Source organism: Brassica rapa, chromosome A01, assembly GCF_000309985.2.
Source record: "Brassica rapa cultivar Chiifu-401-42 chromosome A01, CAAS_Brap_v3.01, whole genome shotgun sequence".
NCBI classification, from domain to species: domain Eukaryota; kingdom Viridiplantae; phylum Streptophyta; class Magnoliopsida; order Brassicales; family Brassicaceae; genus Brassica; species Brassica rapa.
In genome coordinates, this window is record NC_024795.2 from 8,492,842 (window position 1) to 8,509,244 (window position 16,403).

General features: G+C 37.1%; 5 protein-coding genes across 7 annotated transcripts; 3 read left to right on the top strand and 2 right to left on the bottom strand.

Moving 5' to 3' along the window:
• The first annotated feature begins 1,637 nt into the window (after positions 1 to 1,637).
• Positions 1,638 to 5,184, top strand: LOC103864786 (protein SRG1). Its single transcript, XM_018652816.2, has 4 exons — positions 1,638 to 2,038; positions 2,160 to 2,407; positions 2,481 to 2,808; positions 2,890 to 5,184. Exons 1-4 carry the CDS (start codon positions 1,955 to 1,957, stop codon positions 3,130 to 3,132), a joined length of 903 nt encoding a protein of 300 aa, XP_018508332.1. The 5' UTR covers positions 1,638 to 1,954; the 3' UTR covers positions 3,133 to 5,184.
• Positions 5,185 to 5,475: 291 nt separating this feature from the next.
• LOC103863102 (protein SRG1-like) lies at positions 5,476 to 7,904 on the top strand. Its single transcript, XM_009140853.2, has 4 exons — positions 5,476 to 6,515; positions 6,581 to 6,828; positions 7,062 to 7,389; positions 7,471 to 7,904. The coding sequence occupies exons 1-4, from the start codon at positions 6,267 to 6,269 to the stop codon at positions 7,711 to 7,713; spliced, it is 1,068 nt and encodes a 355-aa protein (XP_009139101.2). The 5' UTR covers positions 5,476 to 6,266; the 3' UTR covers positions 7,714 to 7,904.
• Positions 7,905 to 8,063: 159 nt separating this feature from the next.
• LOC103863114 (uncharacterized protein C227.17c) lies at positions 8,064 to 9,932 on the bottom strand. Of its 2 annotated transcripts, XM_009140871.3 has the most exons (4): positions 9,369 to 9,932; positions 9,073 to 9,123; positions 8,695 to 8,813; positions 8,064 to 8,460 (listed from the first exon to the last, which is right to left on the bottom strand). In XM_009140871.3, the coding sequence occupies exons 1-4, from the start codon at positions 9,451 to 9,453 to the stop codon at positions 8,338 to 8,340; spliced, it is 378 nt and encodes a 125-aa protein (XP_009139119.1). In that variant the 5' UTR covers positions 9,454 to 9,932; the 3' UTR covers positions 8,064 to 8,337. The 2 variants fall into 2 exon arrangements, with proteins under 2 accessions (XP_009139119.1, XP_009139124.1); XM_009140876.3 differs by lacking the exon at positions 9,073 to 9,123 and having other exon boundaries at positions 8,065 to 8,460.
• Positions 9,933 to 10,453: 521 nt separating this feature from the next.
• On the top strand, positions 10,454 to 12,619 carry LOC103863132 (AT-hook motif nuclear-localized protein 3). 2 transcript variants are annotated; one of them, XM_009140885.3, is made up of 5 exons: positions 10,454 to 11,152; positions 11,362 to 11,450; positions 11,551 to 11,682; positions 11,765 to 11,926; positions 12,011 to 12,619. In XM_009140885.3, the coding sequence occupies exons 1-5, from the start codon at positions 10,762 to 10,764 to the stop codon at positions 12,380 to 12,382; spliced, it is 1,146 nt and encodes a 381-aa protein (XP_009139133.2). In that variant the 5' UTR covers positions 10,454 to 10,761; the 3' UTR covers positions 12,383 to 12,619. The 2 variants fall into 2 exon arrangements, with proteins under 2 accessions (XP_009139133.2, XP_009139141.2); XM_009140893.3 differs by having other exon boundaries at positions 11,380 to 11,450.
• Positions 12,620 to 13,032: 413 nt separating this feature from the next.
• On the bottom strand, positions 13,033 to 16,044 carry LOC103863146 (peptidyl-prolyl cis-trans isomerase FKBP53). The gene is made up of 11 exons (XM_009140903.3): positions 15,900 to 16,044; positions 15,757 to 15,830; positions 15,431 to 15,675; positions 15,183 to 15,349; positions 14,650 to 14,932; positions 14,393 to 14,551; positions 14,024 to 14,207; positions 13,660 to 13,747; positions 13,527 to 13,568; positions 13,382 to 13,430; positions 13,033 to 13,296 (listed from the first exon to the last, which is right to left on the bottom strand). Exons 1-11 carry the CDS (start codon positions 15,910 to 15,912, stop codon positions 13,215 to 13,217), a joined length of 1,386 nt encoding a protein of 461 aa, XP_009139151.1. The 5' UTR covers positions 15,913 to 16,044; the 3' UTR covers positions 13,033 to 13,214.
• Positions 16,045 to 16,403: the final 359 nt, after the last annotated feature.

Consider the following 16,403-nt stretch of genomic DNA (forward strand, 5'->3'; position numbering starts at 1 on the left):
TTTTGTTGAATAATTGGTGTGCAAAACGTCTCATAGTGACATATATTGGCCTTGTCAGCAACTCAACTCTTTCCCACAAGCTACCACAACCAAAACCCACGGAAAATTCATCAAAGAGCTCTTGGAAGAACACTCTTTCCCATGATCTCTTCTTGAACTTAAACTTCCATCTTTTCTGGTACTTTTGCTTCTTCTTCTTGCCTTGTACCCTTCTAAGCACTGGAACAAACAATTTTTGTACATGTAGCTTCTCTTTTACACATGTTGATGTTTGTACCAAGTCCTCTATCTCAGAGCTTGTGAGGGTATAGATTGCTTCATCTTGATGAGCATATAACCTACCACTGTCAGAACCCAAAGACAGAGTATCAACAACAAGGCCAGAATAGGACTGAAACTGATTCACTGAGTCCTCGGAAGACACCCAAACTACTGAAGAAAGGTCCTCAACGAATGAATTCTCCACCAGAGCAGGTGCTGGAACACAATCAGATGGCAAGGTTGAAGTTGTTGGCTCATGTGAATCAAGCTCTTCTTCCTCTGGAATCATTTGTCTCTTAAGCAACTCTGTTTCAAGTGAAACAAATGCTCGTGGCTTCTGCAACTCTTCATCATCTTCACCCATCCTCTGAATCACTCCATCGTTAACAACTTCTATCGTTGTTAAACTATGAATCCTTGGGTAAACTCTGAACCCTTGAATAAATCATAAACTCTAGGGTTTAATTTTAAATATTTTTGATTTAGAGTTTATGATTTATCCAAGGGTTCAGGCTTTATCCAAGGGTTTAGGGTTTAGTGATTAAGGTTTAGGGTTTAGTGTTATTAAGATTTAGTTTTGATGTATGATTTAGGGTTTAAAATTTTCCAATGGTTTACGGTTTATCCAAGATTTAAGGTTTATAATTTAGGGTTTGGAGTTTAGAATTTAGGGTATAGGATTTAGTATTTTGCTAACATTTTAACAATATTTATTTATTTATTTTTTGTAACTATATTTATGTATTTTTATTATTTTATTTTAAAAATTTATATCATATTTGGAAATTCAATTTTATTTCCTTTTTTAAAAGATATCAAATATCAAATACTCAACCACTATTGGTTGGTGAACCTCTAGGTTCACCTAGGGGGTGAACCCAAGAATTTCTCAAGTCATCCCACTCTAGAAAAGGAAACCGTGAGATTTGCTTGTAATACCAAGACTCAGCATCTCCTCTGATGAAACCGCAAGCCATCGCCATCTTCTGATCATCGGTGAAATCTTCGGACGCAAATCGATTCTCCATCCAATCCATCCATGGTCGCAAATCATCATCACCATAGAACACAGGAATCTCCACGAATCTCTCTGCGACTGGTTCCTTGTTCTTCGAATCGTGTGTATCTAGTAGTTCGCTGATTCTGTGATACCATTTGTCGAAGGTAGCATCAATTCTCATCTCCCATGAATCCGTTGGTGTAATCGACTCACAACACAGCTCCGGTGAATCGCCGATCGTCTGCGTATACGTCGTCTTCATCGTTGATCCGTTCGCGATCGTCTTCTTCCTTAATCCGTTCGCGATTGTTCGATCCAGATCGTTCACCAGCACCAATTTGATAAGAACAATGTCACTTTCTTATCAAGAACAGAGGAATTACAAAAGGAAAGTACAGAGAGAAAGCTATCTTGAATCTCCTAAGAGAAACAAGCCAAAGCCACAAGGCTCTAACTAACCAACTAACTTTCCCAATTACAATTCCATCTATTTATACTATCTTCCTTAGTGTAACCGTTTCTTCTCCTCACTTGCAGGTGACAAGTCATCATTAGCTTCTCACTTAACACGTCATTAGCTTACGTGGTCATATCAAGAACCTCATCAGCACGGTTCCTCCGAGGTATGTACGGTCTGATCTAGACAAAGCTGAGATCGACAGTGATTTAACAACCGAGATCCCAATCATCAACATGAACCTTTTGTGTTCTTCAACCTCCATGGATTCAGAGATTGACAAGCTCGACTCTGCATGCAAAGAGTGGGGATTTTTCCAGGCAAGTCTCAAAAACTCGACATTTTTTTTTTATATATATTATAACATCGTCCCGTTTAAAACGGGCAATAGTTTCGGTTACAAGGACCGTTTGAACAAAAGCTTTATGATTATCTCTCTAGCTTATAAACCATGGAATAGACTCAAGTTTCTTGGACAAGATCAAGTCAGAGATTCAAGACTTCTTCAACCTTCCCATGACAGAGAAGAAGAACCTTTGGCAACGACCAGGTGAGATCGAAGGGTTTGGACAAGCTTTTGTGGTTTCAGAGGAACAGAAACTTGACTGGGGAGACATGTTCTTCATCACCATGCAACCTCTTCATTTACGCAAGCCTCACTTGTTTCCCAAGTTAGCTCCTCCCTTCAGGTTTGCATTCATAGAAGCTTTTACCAACATCACAAGTCCTCTCTGTTTTAAAACTTGGTTATGTTTTTATCAGAGATACACTAGAGAAGTACTCAGATGAAGTGAAAAGCATAGCTAAGATCTTATTAGCGAAAATGGCAAGAGCCCTGGAGATCAAACCTGAGGAAATGGAATACTTGTTTAGTGACGACTTAGGACAGAAGCTGAGGATGAACTACTACCCTCCTTGTCCTGAGCCGGACCAGGTTATTGGTCTAACTCCACATTCAGATGCTACAGGACTCACCATCCTCTTGCAGGTGAATGAAGTGGAAGGTCTCCAGATCAAGAAAAATGGAAAGTGGGTTTCAGTCAAACCACTAAATCATGCTTTCGTTGTGAATATTGGAGACATGTTAGAGGTAAGTCATATGGACTAGAGAGAGAGCAAATGGTATATCATTGTGAATGGTTATTATTAAGGGTATTGGTTATCAATGTAGATGATAACGAATGGGACATACAAAAGCATAGAGCATCGTGGGGTTGTGAACTCAGAGAAAGAGAGGCTTTCTATGGCGACGTTTCACAATACGGGAACGGGTAAAGAGATTGGTCCGTTGAGAAGTCTCGTTGAAAGGCAAAAGGGTGCATGTTTCAGAACCGTGACCCCTGAAGAGTATTTCAAAGGCTTGGCCTCCCGTGAGCTTGATGGGAAAGCTTTCCTTGATGTTTGGAGAATCTAAAGGACAACAATGCTGCCAAATAAACTTTGTCTTCTCCGACCGTTCTTGGTGTAGTAGATGTATACTATGTTTCTCCTTTGTTAAATCTCTATCTATGCTTAGACAATCCCGCTCTTCATGTATTGTGCAAAGCTTAATATAATAAAACTAGAAAGCAACGTTTTGGCAGCAGCACACAAGATAGTCGTTATCATAACAGTTAATCGTTGGTGCATCATTCATTCTATAATAATCTAAGGACACAAAAGACTTTTTTTCAAAGGGAAACACTAACTAAACACTTGCAGAAAAATTCCTTGGCCTAGTGGTACCACTGATCAAATATAAAAATGACCATCAAGAATTCAGTGGAGAAAGTGAAAGTGTACTTCTAACAATTTGGATCATCCAAATGCCCAAAAGTTTCGTTCCAATGATTTGAAGCTTCTTCTTGTGTCCGCCTAATCCATATATGTTTTGATGCATCTGCTTTCTCTTGCTCTTCTAGAATTTTCTGCAGTTGTCAAACCTTAAATATTATGGAACATAACAGATACTCTCATCCTACTATATAAAAGGAGCTAAATCCTAGCTTCCTAAGCCTTGCCACATGAACAAAATAATCAGAACCAACCATTATGCCATGTCATACCGGACTGGACTTTAAAAAAAAAAACCAACCATTAAAATATGCGAAGAGTCACGGTTTAACCTGGTTCAACTACAGTTACATCATAATAAAACAATGCATGCATTGATTGTTGATTATTAGTCTTCTAACTACCACATCTTTGCCATCCTAAATCAAAATCGATTTTTACAACTTTAACTTGCCCCATACTTAATATTCTTATAGCTGGTGAACAATTTAATTTAGAAAATCGTTATATTTCATGTCAAAAATGCCTACTGTATTCATTGAAAATTAAATAACATATATTCTACCATTAGGATCAAGAACTCTAATCTGAAGACTATATATTCATCCCCTCTCACTCTGAAAAAACCACCACCGCCAACCGTTCAAGATTTTGTGTAAGTCAATATTTGAAAGTCACAATTTTGTCAATTTTTTGGCATAAGTGATATGTTTATGAGTTGGATAGTTAAGTCCGTATGCGGTTGGGGACGTGGGGTTTGGCTCACCTTCCACTGTTTATTTTCAATTGTTTTAATAATAGATTCATATTGATAATCTGTGCGAACAAACATATAAGATTTTAGTTGGTTAAGATTAAACATAGACCGACAATCTTCCGTCTTTAGCTATTGGTCTCCGCCAAAAAAATTTGATTTAATATAATAGTTCCTGCCTGCTAAGCTACTACAATTGTAGTTCACGTCTATCGGTCATATAAAATATTTAGTTTTTCTTTGGCTTTATAAGATTTTAGTTTGTAATTAATCTCATGGTTCGATTTTATCCATTGAGACCTTTTTCACTATGTTTTATTATCAAACCATTTCACTTTGCCTAACATTTAAATATTCTTTCCTTTGTTTAAGGATTGATTGTTCCTCAATACCATGGTCAAACCAACCGCCAAAGATCTTCCGCTTATGGGAGGTATTTTGAATTTACAAGTGCATTTTTGAATCAAAAACATTATTAGTATTGATATATTAATTTAATACTTTAATCCAAATCTTTAATAAAACAAATATAAAATACAAATTATGTTTTATATATATATATATATATATTTATATTTTTGACTATTTACATCTTATTAAATTTGAAGTGCACAAAAAAAAGAAAAGTTACATCTTATCTGATAAGATTCCAAATATATAAATACAATGCTACGTTTTGATTTTTGTTTATTGCTACGAAACGTTTTAAAAACTTGGGAAAAGGTAAAAATACAGACGACATGACCGACCACTCCTTTTCTCCTGGTTTGCAAGAATCTAATTGAGTTGCTTAATATTTGTTCCAAATTAATATATAGTCCCATCAGAATCATAAATTAATAATCTATCTCTATATAATTTTATATAAGTACTAAATAAAGATATTTTTGTTCATTTTATAGTTACAAAACTCTAATAAAACAAATATAAACATTATTAGTAAAATATGTTTTTTATTTAAAAATACAAATTATGAAAAAAACCACAATTAGTTCTTAATAAAAAAATCATGCTCCCAACTGTATCAACAAATTCGTCATTCACCCCTAGAAGACACATACAGGAATATTTAAATACTTTGGCAAAAAAAAAACATTTTTGTGATGAAGATTCTTAGATGATGATCGTTTTCTATACAAACATGCGGCACCTCTACACCATTGTTTTAATCCCAGGAAAACACGTAGAAATCCATTAACACAAATATTAACATACTTTAATTAAATATGTAATCCGCGCGGAGCGCGGACACCGGCTCTAGTATACATAAACAGTCGAAACTCGACCAATGTTTTATTGTGTAATTTAGATATTGTGCAGAAGAACAATGTTAAATGTTGAAAGTAATAGCTGCAACAGTTAAAAAGAGCATCTCCAACTCCATTCTGTTTTTTCTTCAAAATGGAGTAAAAATAAAAATAGAGTAAAAAGTACTCCAACCCAATTCCAAATCTCACTTCATAATAGAGTTGACTCCATAAATGAAATAATTTATTTTTTGTTTGTTCATCATTCTATTATGGAGTAAAAAATAGAATAGGATTAGAGCATTTTTACTCTATTTTTTCTTTTATTTTATTGTGAAAGAAAAATAGAGTATTACATTGGCTTCAAACCACTTATCAGATGTGTAATACCCTCTCTGCTTCGGCAAGTTTGCATGAAGTGTAATAAGCATCTACTTAACAAAACAAAAGAACAAAAAAAATACAAACCTAGAACTTTATAATATAACAAATTTTTTGCTCCGACACTCGCAACAAAAAGTCAAAAAAACAAAACAATCCAATAATGATGTATAGTAATTTGGACAATTACCAAGAACAAAACTCGTCATATTTGACATTGGCAAATCCAATTTCTTTTTGGTTGGTGCTTCCACACTTGTAAGTTTATAACAGAAAAGTAAAAAAAAAACCCAATAAAAGTCTTGTAATTTGAACAGTTATCAAATAGACCTCTCATTATATTTGGCATTTGGCATTAGCTTCATTTTTTCATCATTCAAGAAACAAGCAGCCATGGAAGCCAAGAGAGGCATCCAGTGGAGCTCCATTATAGTTCCTTCTGTTCAAGAGATGGTGGAAGAGAACCTCATCACCACGGTTCCTCCGAGGTACCTACGGTCTGATCTAGACAAAGCTGAGATCGACAGTGATTTAAGAACCGAGATCCCAATCATCGACATGAACCTTTTGTGTTCTTCAACCTCCATGGACTCAGAGATTAACAAGCTCGACTTTGCATGCAAAGAATGGGGATTTTTCCAGGCATGTCTCAAAACTCATTCTTTACAAACTTACATCAATGTTGACTTTGCTTTATGATTGACTAGCTTATAAACCATGGAATGGACTCAAGTTTCTTAGACAAAGTCAAGTCAGAGGTTCAAGATTTCTTCAACCTTCCCATGGAAGAGAAGAGGAAACTTCGGCAACGACCAGGTGATATCGAAGGGTTTGGACAAGCATTTGTGGTTTCAGAGGAGCAGAAACTCGACTGGGGAGACATGTTCCTCCTCACAATGCAACCTTTTCATTTACGCAAGCCTCACTTGTTCCCCAAGTTACCTCCTCCCTTTAGGTTGGCATCAATGACGAATAAACGATTACCAATTCTCAGGGCCTGAAGATTTTGGAGATCATAAAAATTTAATAAAATATTTTTTTAAGAAAAATAATTTGAGGAACGTCTAAGTATATATTTAAAATTTGTTGGGGTCAATATCCATATTTCACTGGTCTGTCTCCAGATCCGGTTATGCCAACTCCACAAGTCTTCTCTGTTTTAAAACTTGGTTATGTTTTTTTTTTCAGAGATGCACTAGAGAAGTACTCATCTGAAGTGAAAAGCACAGCTAAGATCTTACTAGCGAACATGGCAAGAGCCCTGAAGATCAAACCTGATGAAATGGAGTACTTGTTTGGCGACGACTTAGGACAGAAACTGAGAATGAATTACTACCCGCCCTGTCCGGAGCCGGATCAGGTTTATGGTCTAACTCCTCATTCAGATGCTACAGGACTCACCATCCTTTTGCAGGTGAATGAAGTGGAAGGTCTCCAGATCAAGAAAAATGGCAAGTGGGTTTCAGTCAAACCTCTCCCAAATGCGTTTGTTGTGAATATTGGAGACATGTTAGAGGTAAGTCATATGGACTAGAGAGAGAGCCAATGGTATACTATTGTGAATGGTTTTTATTAAGGGTATTGGTTATGAATGTAGATGATAACGAATGGGACATACAAAAGTATAGAGCATCGTGGGGTTGTGAACTCGGAGAAGGAGAGGCTTTCTATGGCGACGTTTCACAATACGGGAACGGGTAAAGAGATTGGTCCGTTGAGAAGTCTCGTTAAAAGGCAAAAGGGTGCATGTTTCAGAACCGTGACCCCTGAAGAGTATTTCAAGGGCTTGGCCTCTCGTGGGTTAGATGGAAAAGCTTTTCTTGATGTTTGGAGAATCTAAAGGGAAAACAATGCTGCCAAATAAACTCGTCTTCTCCGACCGTTCTTGTTGTAGTTTTTATACTATGTTAACCTCTCTCTTTGCTTCAAATCTCAAGACAATCACTAGTCCGTAACGTTTTTGCTTCTTCATGTACTGTTGTTGCGCAAAGCTTAATCTAATAAAACTATACAGGCAACGTTTCGGCAACATACAGGAGGGTCGTTAGAACAGTTAATGGTTGGTGTATCACTCAATCTTTCACAGGGAAAACAGTAAACATTTGTAGAAAATTTCTTGGCCTAGTGGTACCACTCTGATCATATATAAAAACTGCTAAACATTGTAATATACGACTTCTATTAAAAAAAAAAACTGTAAAAAATAGTATCAAATTTATAAATAAAATTCAGTACCTTTATGTTAACAGATCAACCAAATACAACTATGGTTTAACAATTGATCTCTGAACATCCCCTCCATCCTTTTGGGTCGCTTCTTTAGGGATTGAGGTATAACTCAGCTCAAAAATGTTCATGGTAACTGATGACAAAAGCTTTTTTCTATCCTGCAGAACAATCTAGTTTCTTGAAAGTAAAAATGACCATCAAGAATCCAGTGGAGAAAGTGAAACTGTACTTCTATCTAATAATTGGGATCATCCAAATGCCCGAAAGTCTCGTTCCAATGACTTGAGGCTTCTTCCTGTGTCCGCATAATCCATATATGTTTTGCTGCATCTGCTTTCTCTCGCTCTTCCATAATTTTCTGCAATCGTCAAACCTTACTTTGGAGCACAACAGATATTCACATATACATAAGCCCAATTTGAAGAACAATGTTCCATGTTTATTAGTTGCAACAGGTAAAACCCAATTTGAACCATAATAGTTTTTTGAGGTTATCTAGTCTCTGTGATAGGATGCTAGTGTTTGATCCCCTTGAGTACACAAAAGCAATGAAGAAAAAAAAAACAACTGTCAGATCAAAGAAAGTACAAACCTCGGCTTCAGAAGCACTTTTGGTCTTTAAGGAAAGACAATCAAAGAGAGCAGAGAACTTCTTAGTACAATCATCAAGTTTTCCAACCCGGTAGTACTGCTGCATCTGGTAATACGGTGCTGCAAAAGAAATAAATAGTCTGAGTGAATCCTCAGGTCAATAGAGGCAAGACAGCATTATAGATAAAGTGAATGCAAAGAGGACCCTCGCTCGCACAGATGGAGAAAATAGCGACACAGGTACAAAACATACAGATACATCTAAAGACCAAAAACAAAAGGGTTTCGTAAAAGGTGAAACCTTTATCGGATGCAAAGCGATACAGCTTTAGCTAAAACATTTCAAGACTATTCCTTTTGAAAAAAAAAGAAACTCAACCTTGTTCTGTCTCATCGCCATTGCTGGTTATGTTGGAGCATCTAGACATCCCTTCAACAAAACACATACAAATACATCTTTCAAAATACGACAATTCCCTATCATTTCTACACCTTGAGCAATGTTTTTTTAGTGTATTAAACAAACACGAAAACTACAAAACCAGTTGTTGACAGAGCAAAGAGAAGACTGTTTCTAACGAATGGTTCAAATAACAATCAAGTTCAAATTTTGAAGAAAACCGACGATGTAGAATCAGAGAATGCGATCAGACAAGGGAGGGAAACAAGACATACAGTAGCAGAACCAGAGCGCGTCGAAGTATTTAGTGCAGGACACGCGCCGCCGCACAGCTGAAGAGTCCTCCATCTCCGTGCTCATCGTGTCTACTCTCAGGTGCACGAAGAAGAAATGGATCTGGAAACGGGTCAGGTGGTTGGTATCCGGGTTTTGGATTTAGAGTTTTTTTTAATCCGCTTTTACATTGGTATGTAAAGCCCAATAAGAAAAGCCCAAAAAAGAAGATACACATCATCATCTGTGCGACATTACAATTCCCGGGATGATGATGTGTATCATCATCATCATGACATGTGAAAATGGATTCTGACAAAACCAGTCCGTGGGTTTGAATGAAAGGACCAGTGACCACTTGTGTGTGGGAGGGAGTCTGGGAGGTAACTTAAGCTTAGTCAACGAGATTATACTAAAAAGAGATATGTCACTATCTTAATGTTTATTGTAGGCCAAAAAAGCATTATAGCATGGCTCAAACGTTACGTTATCTCTTTCTCTTTACAGCCTTTTTTTCTTCCTTATTTTAATATCCCAAATCAAAAAACTAATACAATTTAAAGTAAATAGAAAACGATTAGTTTGACTAAACAAAAGGGAAAATACCAACCCATTTGTTTGGTCCTTCTCCAATTTAGAAAATTCAGTTTCCGAATACGATATATTCTTTCTGTTTTATTTTAAATGATGTTTTTTAATTTAAATTATGTTTTCAATTTTCATTGCACAATTTTGAAATTATTTACTACTATTTTGATCATTTATATTTTGTTCCATATTTTTATTTATTTAATTATCTTTAGTCAATAAAAATATTTTTTTAACACTTTATTAATTAATATGCAAAAAATTAAACACTAATAAATAAATTGAACCAGAGGGATAATATCAATCAATATTACTGCTTACCATGTAATTAATTATTTAAATTAAGTCTTGATTTTTATATATATTCCATTTACACTATTTAAATCTACAGTTACATTATTTAATTTCTCTCCCTTCTCTTTTTTATTGATCATAAAATTTTTAATTTGTTTATATTTCTCTTTGCCAAAACCCTAATTTCACATTTCTCCCCCAACTTAAACCACCCCCATTGAAAAAAATTAAAAATCAGATCTTCCATATTTGCTTATAATTCTCGATGTTTTAGACAGAATCATTCTGAAATTAAGATTGATTTTTTTCCGTGGAGGCTCTGTGTTTTTTTTTTTTTTGTGCGTCTCTTTCCCCTAAAAACTTGATCTTTCGTTTTAGCTCTTATCTCTGAATCTCGAGCTTGTAGTAGAATAGAACCAAGCTTGAATCTTTCGTGATCACAAAGATTCGGAAGGGGATCTTCAGATTTGGGCTCTACTCATTTTGTCGGAATCACTCATCTTTTATGTCCAGATGGAGGAGAGAGAAGGAACCAACAACACCACCACCAGCTTGAACCAAGCTGCTGCTGCTTCTTCTGATGCTTACCCGATGGACCCGCCACGACCCGATAACCCTAACCCGTTCTCGGCCCCGCCCACCACTTCTTCTGTTGGGAATGCGGCTCCTCAGTTCAGCTTAACAATGCCGGCGGAGACAGCTTCCTCCGAGCAGAAGAAGAAGAGAGGGAGGCCGAGAAAGTATAATCCCGATGGGACTCTTGCAGTGACTCTCTCGCCGATGCCAATCTCCTCCTCTGTTCCGTTGACGTCGGGGTTACCTCCTAGGAAGAGAGGAAGAGGGCGTGGCAGGTCTAGTCAGTGGCTTAAGAAGCCTGAGATGTTCCAATTCGACAGAAGTCCTGGTATTGTTATGTCTCTCCTACTTTCGATGTTGTGTCTGTTCAGAACTAGAAATGTAGCAGTTTTGTTAGTTATGTGACTCGCATGGATCTATTTTGGAATAAGAAGTGAACTGTTGAGGCAGAAGTGAGAAAAGGCTAAGACTTTAGCTAAGTATTGCTTAATGTCTTTCTGTTGTGTCAGCTTTGGTTTTTGACTTGTCTGGATTCAGTTGAAACCAGTTTTGCAGGTGTAGGAACTGCTGCAGATTTTGTCGGCGCTAACTTTACACCTCATATGCTCACAGTTAACGCAGGAGAGGTATGATGATCATAGTCTTAGGCACTGGGGATCACACTTTCGAATATCTTATCTATGATCAATCAGTGAACACTGCTGCTTGACAAATGGATTTGCGCAGGATGTGACGATGAAGATAATGACATTCTCTCAACAAGGATCTCGTGCTATCTGTATCCTTTCAGCTAACGGTCTCATCTCCAATGTTACGCTGCGTCAAACTACTACATCCGGGGGTACTCTAACCTACGAGGTCTAGATGATACTCTCTTCTTCTGTAAAGAACTCACTTTTCTATTCTATTTTGATTCAAATGTTTTTGTTGTGATCATCAGGGTCGATTTGAGATTCTCTCTTTGACGGGTTTGTTTATGCAAAATGACACTGGAGGAACTAGAAGTAGAGCTGGTGGTATGAGTGTTTGTCTTGCAGGACCAGACGGTCGTGTCTTTGGTGGAGGACTCGCTGGTCTCTTTCTTGCTGCTGGTCCTGTCCAGGTTGGTTCAAAATTTTCAAGATCTTGTTGTTGTCTTGGACCTTGAGAGGATCTTACGTGTTTGGCATTGTCTTATATTACACAGGTAATGGTAGCAACTTTTATAGCGGCTCAGGAGCAGTCACACTTGCAGCTAGCACAAGAAAGACGGCAAAGATTCGGAGCTCAACCACCTTCTATCTCCTTTAACATCACAGCAGAAGAAAGAAAAGCGAGATTCGAGAGGCTTAACAATTCTGTTACCGTACCTGCACCAACTCCTCCTTCGTATCCACATGATAACACAGGGAACGCGGTTCACAGTTACTACACAAACTCGGTTAACCACGTCAAGGATCCTTTCTCTTCCATCCACGGAGGAGGAGAGGATGAGGGGGAAGAGGATGAAGGAGATGGCAATGAGTTAGAAGGTGAGGATGAAGAATTTGGAGAATCTGACAACGAGATTCCGAGCTGATGATCAGTTGCTGTGTTTATTTTCATGGGATTTGTTATGGGAGTGATGGGTTTTCAGGTTTTGGTTGATGGGTTTATTAACACATACTGGTTAGAAGATGCTATCATTAGGTTTCTCTCCTCTTGTGATTGTTGTAGTAGCTAGCCATATCAGAAAACAAACTTGCTGTTGCAGAACATTCTCATTCAAGAAAGTTCTTACTTTCCTTTTTCAAATTTAATTTTTTCAAATTTTATATATGGCTGTTATCTCTGGATGGTTACTATGTTACTTTAAACATCTAAAGTGAAAAAGAATACATAAACATAACTGTGAAAATTTTATTACAGAACTACTTGCATAAAACCACAATTTCAATTCTAATGAAAAGCTATTAATCACCAAAACTGAAAGCCACTCTAAACACTTGACCAAAACGTACAGAGCTGGTTTATGAAAATAAAATCTGATCATAAATTCATAATGAAGAAATAGTTATGCTGCTTAATCATTCAGTATGGCACCATAATAGTTAGACCAAAAACGTACAGAGCTGGAGAGTCTTTTCTGAATAATCTGGTTGTATCCAAAAGTATGGTTAATCCCATGTCTACTATGGAATAAATTTGGTATGGTTATATAAATATTTGTCATGATTTTGGATTTTCAAACAAGGGGAAAAGGAATTACTAGTTGCAATAAAATCTGAGAAATTCAAGGTACAAGACAACTAAAAACAAATGTTATGAAGGAAAGGTTCGACCTTTGTCAACTACAACCACCTCAAAGTTTCTTACAACCCAACCACAGTTCAAAACTCCTCATCACAGATTCAATCAACTCCGAGCGGTTTTTACTTGACATCAATCAGTTCGACTTCAAACGACAGCCAAGCGTTCGGAGGAATCTGGCCACCAGCACCGCGAGAACCGTACCTGTGAATCACATCCCATCAAAAGTTTAGAAACAAAACAATCACAATCAAGAAAACAAGCTGACTAGGACCAAGATGATTTATACCCCATTGATGGAGGAATTGTAAGCTTTCTTTTTTCACCAACACGCATTCCTGTGGAATTCAAATAAAAAACTTGAAATTAAAAAACAACAAGATGTACATATTGAACAAAGTGATGAGAATCAGAGCAAGAAATTTAGATGTTACCATTAACGCCTACATCCCATCCCTTGATGACTTCTCCACGACCTGCATGTTCCAACAAGCGCATAAGTATCAAGTATCAAGTATCATTCACAAGATTAACCAATTTCTTTTGCATCTAATCAAAAATATCAACCTATCTTGAACTTAAAAGGTGCTTTTCCGATGTTGGAATCGAAGATCTTCCCGTTCTTCTGAAGCTTTCCAATGTAACGGACACTGACCTGCACTCAGAAACAATAGAATGAGAGCTCAGAATAGCTGGGGAGAAAAGATTACGGCTAACAAAACACATTGATGCATTCTAATTAACTGCCCCCAAACAAAGCCGACAAAGATCATTTGGTAGAGTTCACCACTACTTAAAGGCTTTGGTTGCTCTTAGGTCTTTCATTGGTCTGGGGATTCTTTCAAAAATCCTCATATTACACTACCACCTTCTCGAAAATCTACGTTACATTAATGCGGTAATCATATATATGCACACTATATGAGTATACCTGCTTTCCAGGAGTAGCTTGCTTGCCGTTGGGTTTGCCCAATTTTAACTCCTCAACAACGAGCCCATTTGGGTATGTCTGTTCTTGAGAAGCCTTGGAGTTCTCCACTGCAGCTTTCTCACTTGTGTTCTTCTGCTTATTTTTCTTCTCAGCAGATTTATCTGGGGTCTTAGAGCTTTGACTCCTGTAAAAGCACATAAAATTGTTAGATGAGAAAAGGTCTGGAAAAAAACCTTTGTACAAAGCCTTCTTTACTTTGTGGCACAATGCTTATAATAATCACTCAAAAGTTCTACTATATTTCACAAATGACATGGTTACGTTGTATTATCCAAAAAAGTCCTTATATCAAGAAATAAGAGTTCTCACATGGCATTGTTTTTAGTTTCGTTTTGAGCTTTCTGGTTTGAAGAAGTTTGGGTGGTTTCCTTCTTTTTCAGCACACTGACCGTCTCAACTTTCTCATTGGAGGCACTTTCGCCTTTCTTCTTCTCCTTCTGATTCTTCTTCTTTTTATTCTTGTTTTCACTGGAAAAAATAAAAGATAGAAACAATTTCATATTCCTCGACATATGATATTGTCACTATGTTCTCAGCGTCAGTAAAAAGATCAAAGAGAAGGTTACCTTTCTTGTACACCATCTTGCTCAGAAGCCTTGGCCTTGCGTTTTTTGTTGCTACCTTGTTGGTCAGCATCTGAGCTCATCTTCTCACTAGACTTATTCTCTTTGGGAATAGGAAAACCATCATCATCTTCGCTCTCCAGATCTGAAGCATGTGCACTCTCTTTGACAATGATTTGTTTACCCGCGTTCTCATCTTTGGTAGCTTGACTCTTCTTCTTGGCTCGTTTAGTCTTTTTATCCTCGACAGGCTTCTCTTCATCTTCTTCTATCTCCTCAATCACAACTACGCAAAGATAGCATTCACTTTGCTTTAACATTACAAAGGAAAGATAACAAAACCATGCAGCACTTGTATATATAATAACCACAAATGTACCCAGAAGCCACACTTGCACATAAATTCACATTTCGAACATCTTATAACACATCTTTATGAGAGGGTCAAGACGAAAAGCAACCACAAAAAGCTAAAACCAAAAAAAACTAAAATGCTATTGGAAATGGATTAAGCTCTGTGATAAAACAAAAAGTACCTCCGCTGTTTGGGACAGAAGACTGGCGATACATTTCGAGATTGCGATCAAGAAAGTCCTCAAACTTATCCATCTGATCCTCATCCATCTCATCTTCATCTTCATCATCTTCACTATCATAGTCAGAAGACTCTTCAGACCCCATTTCAGCAATCTCCATACCATCTCTAATAATAATATCGCAATGAAAACTTTAAAGACTTAATAGGAAAAAAAGAAAACAAGAAAGCATAACAAGTAAAGGATACGAATCATCTTCGTCCTGCTCATACTCCTCCCCATCATCATATTCCTCCAAGAATCCAGAAAGGTGGATGCTTCTGTCACCAGCCACCGAGAACTCAACGGTCTCGTCATCGTCCTCAAACTCAAGATTCAGAGGGCAACACTCGGTTTTGTTAGGCAACAGTGAGCACAAGTAAATGGGTGTGTTTCCTGCTATGGAACACTGGATCACACTCTTCTCTTTGCCTGAACCCGAGCCTAGAGTTGCCTGAACGGTAGCAAATACAATACATACAAACATCAACATACATATCAGCACTCGAAGCTCGCAAAAGGAAGAAGATTGTACCTGAGTGAGGTGAAGCTTTCCTTGTTCGTTTTTGGGATGGAAAGCTTGAGGCTTTCCAGGTTTCACTTCGAGTCCTGCAAAAGCAACTCAAATCAGAACTAAGAAACAGAGGAACGGAGAGAGTAGGGCACGGAGAAGCTTACCCCAGAAACCCATTTTTGGCTAGACGGCGATAAAACTCCCTTGGAATCGAGACGGCAACTAGCTCTGGAGAAAGTTTAAAACCCTAGAAGAGGAAGAGGGGTTTTAGCAGAGGCTTTATACGATGAGGGGTTGGTTGTCGAGAAATTTCTAACGGTTTTGCTCAACCGAACCGTTCAATGTTGTTTGGGCTTTCGTCAGTTTCAGTGAGGCCCAAAAGTTGTCTGAAATGTGCACTCGGTCCGATTTAATATAATACCCAAATGGTTCTGATTAAATACAACAACGAAACGCACGCCTTCATTTCATAAAGATTTTACCAATTCCATTCGTAAGAAACTCAAAAAAATATCTGAAAATAAATATTTTAATAATATTTATTTATTTATTTTAAAAAATATTTTTAAAAATATATATAACTATTTTAAGTTATTTATTTTAAAAATTTATTATAATGTTGAAATATCCATTTACATACTACCAATATAATTACTCTGAAATTATAA

What these genes read in the sequence shown, in the direction of transcription:
- LOC103864786 (XM_018652816.2), top strand. Translation starts at nt 1,955, where the DNA reads ATGAACCTTTTGTGTTCTTCAACCTCCATGGATTCAGAGATTGACAAG. An exon ending in AAGTTAGCTCCTCCCTTCAG is followed by an intron (nt 2,408 to 2,480) that starts GTTTGCATTCAT and finishes TGTTTTTATCAG; the next exon opens with AGATACACTAGAGAAGTACT. An exon ending in ATATTGGAGACATGTTAGAG is followed by an intron (nt 2,809 to 2,889) that starts GTAAGTCATATG and finishes TTATCAATGTAG; the next exon opens with ATGATAACGAATGGGACATA.
- LOC103863146 (XM_009140903.3), bottom strand. An exon ending in ACCTTTTAAGTTCAAGATAG is followed by an intron (nt 13,569 to 13,659) that starts GTTGATATTTTT and finishes TGGAACATGCAG; the next exon opens with GTCGTGGAGAAGTCATCAAG. An exon ending in ATGGGATGTAGGCGTTAATG is followed by an intron (nt 13,431 to 13,526) that starts GTAACATCTAAA and finishes TGAATTCCACAG; the next exon opens with GAATGCGTGTTGGTGAAAAA.
- LOC103863132 (XM_009140885.3), top strand. Translation starts at nt 10,762, where the DNA reads ATGGAGGAGAGAGAAGGAACCAACAACACCACCACCAGCTTGAACCAA. An exon ending in GGGGTACTCTAACCTACGAG is followed by an intron (nt 11,683 to 11,764) that starts GTCTAGATGATA and finishes TGTGATCATCAG; the next exon opens with GGTCGATTTGAGATTCTCTC. An exon ending in TTGCTGCTGGTCCTGTCCAG is followed by an intron (nt 11,927 to 12,010) that starts GTTGGTTCAAAA and finishes TATATTACACAG; the next exon opens with GTAATGGTAGCAACTTTTAT.
- LOC103863114 (XM_009140871.3), bottom strand. Translation starts at nt 9,453, where the DNA reads ATGAGCACGGAGATGGAGGACTCTTCAGCTGTGCGGCGGCGCGTGTCC. An exon ending in CGCGCTCTGGTTCTGCTACT is followed by an intron (nt 9,124 to 9,368) that starts GTATGTCTTGTT and finishes GTTTTGTTGAAG; the next exon opens with GGATGTCTAGATGCTCCAAC. An exon ending in AAAGTGCTTCTGAAGCCGAG is followed by an intron (nt 8,461 to 8,694) that starts GTTTGTACTTTC and finishes TGACGATTGCAG; the next exon opens with AAAATTATGGAAGAGCGAGA.
- LOC103863102 (XM_009140853.2), top strand. Translation starts at nt 6,267, where the DNA reads ATGGAAGCCAAGAGAGGCATCCAGTGGAGCTCCATTATAGTTCCTTCT. An exon ending in AAGAATGGGGATTTTTCCAG is followed by an intron (nt 6,516 to 6,580) that starts GCATGTCTCAAA and finishes ATGATTGACTAG; the next exon opens with CTTATAAACCATGGAATGGA. An exon ending in AAGTTACCTCCTCCCTTTAG is followed by an intron (nt 6,829 to 7,061) that starts GTTGGCATCAAT and finishes TTTTTTTTTCAG; the next exon opens with AGATGCACTAGAGAAGTACT.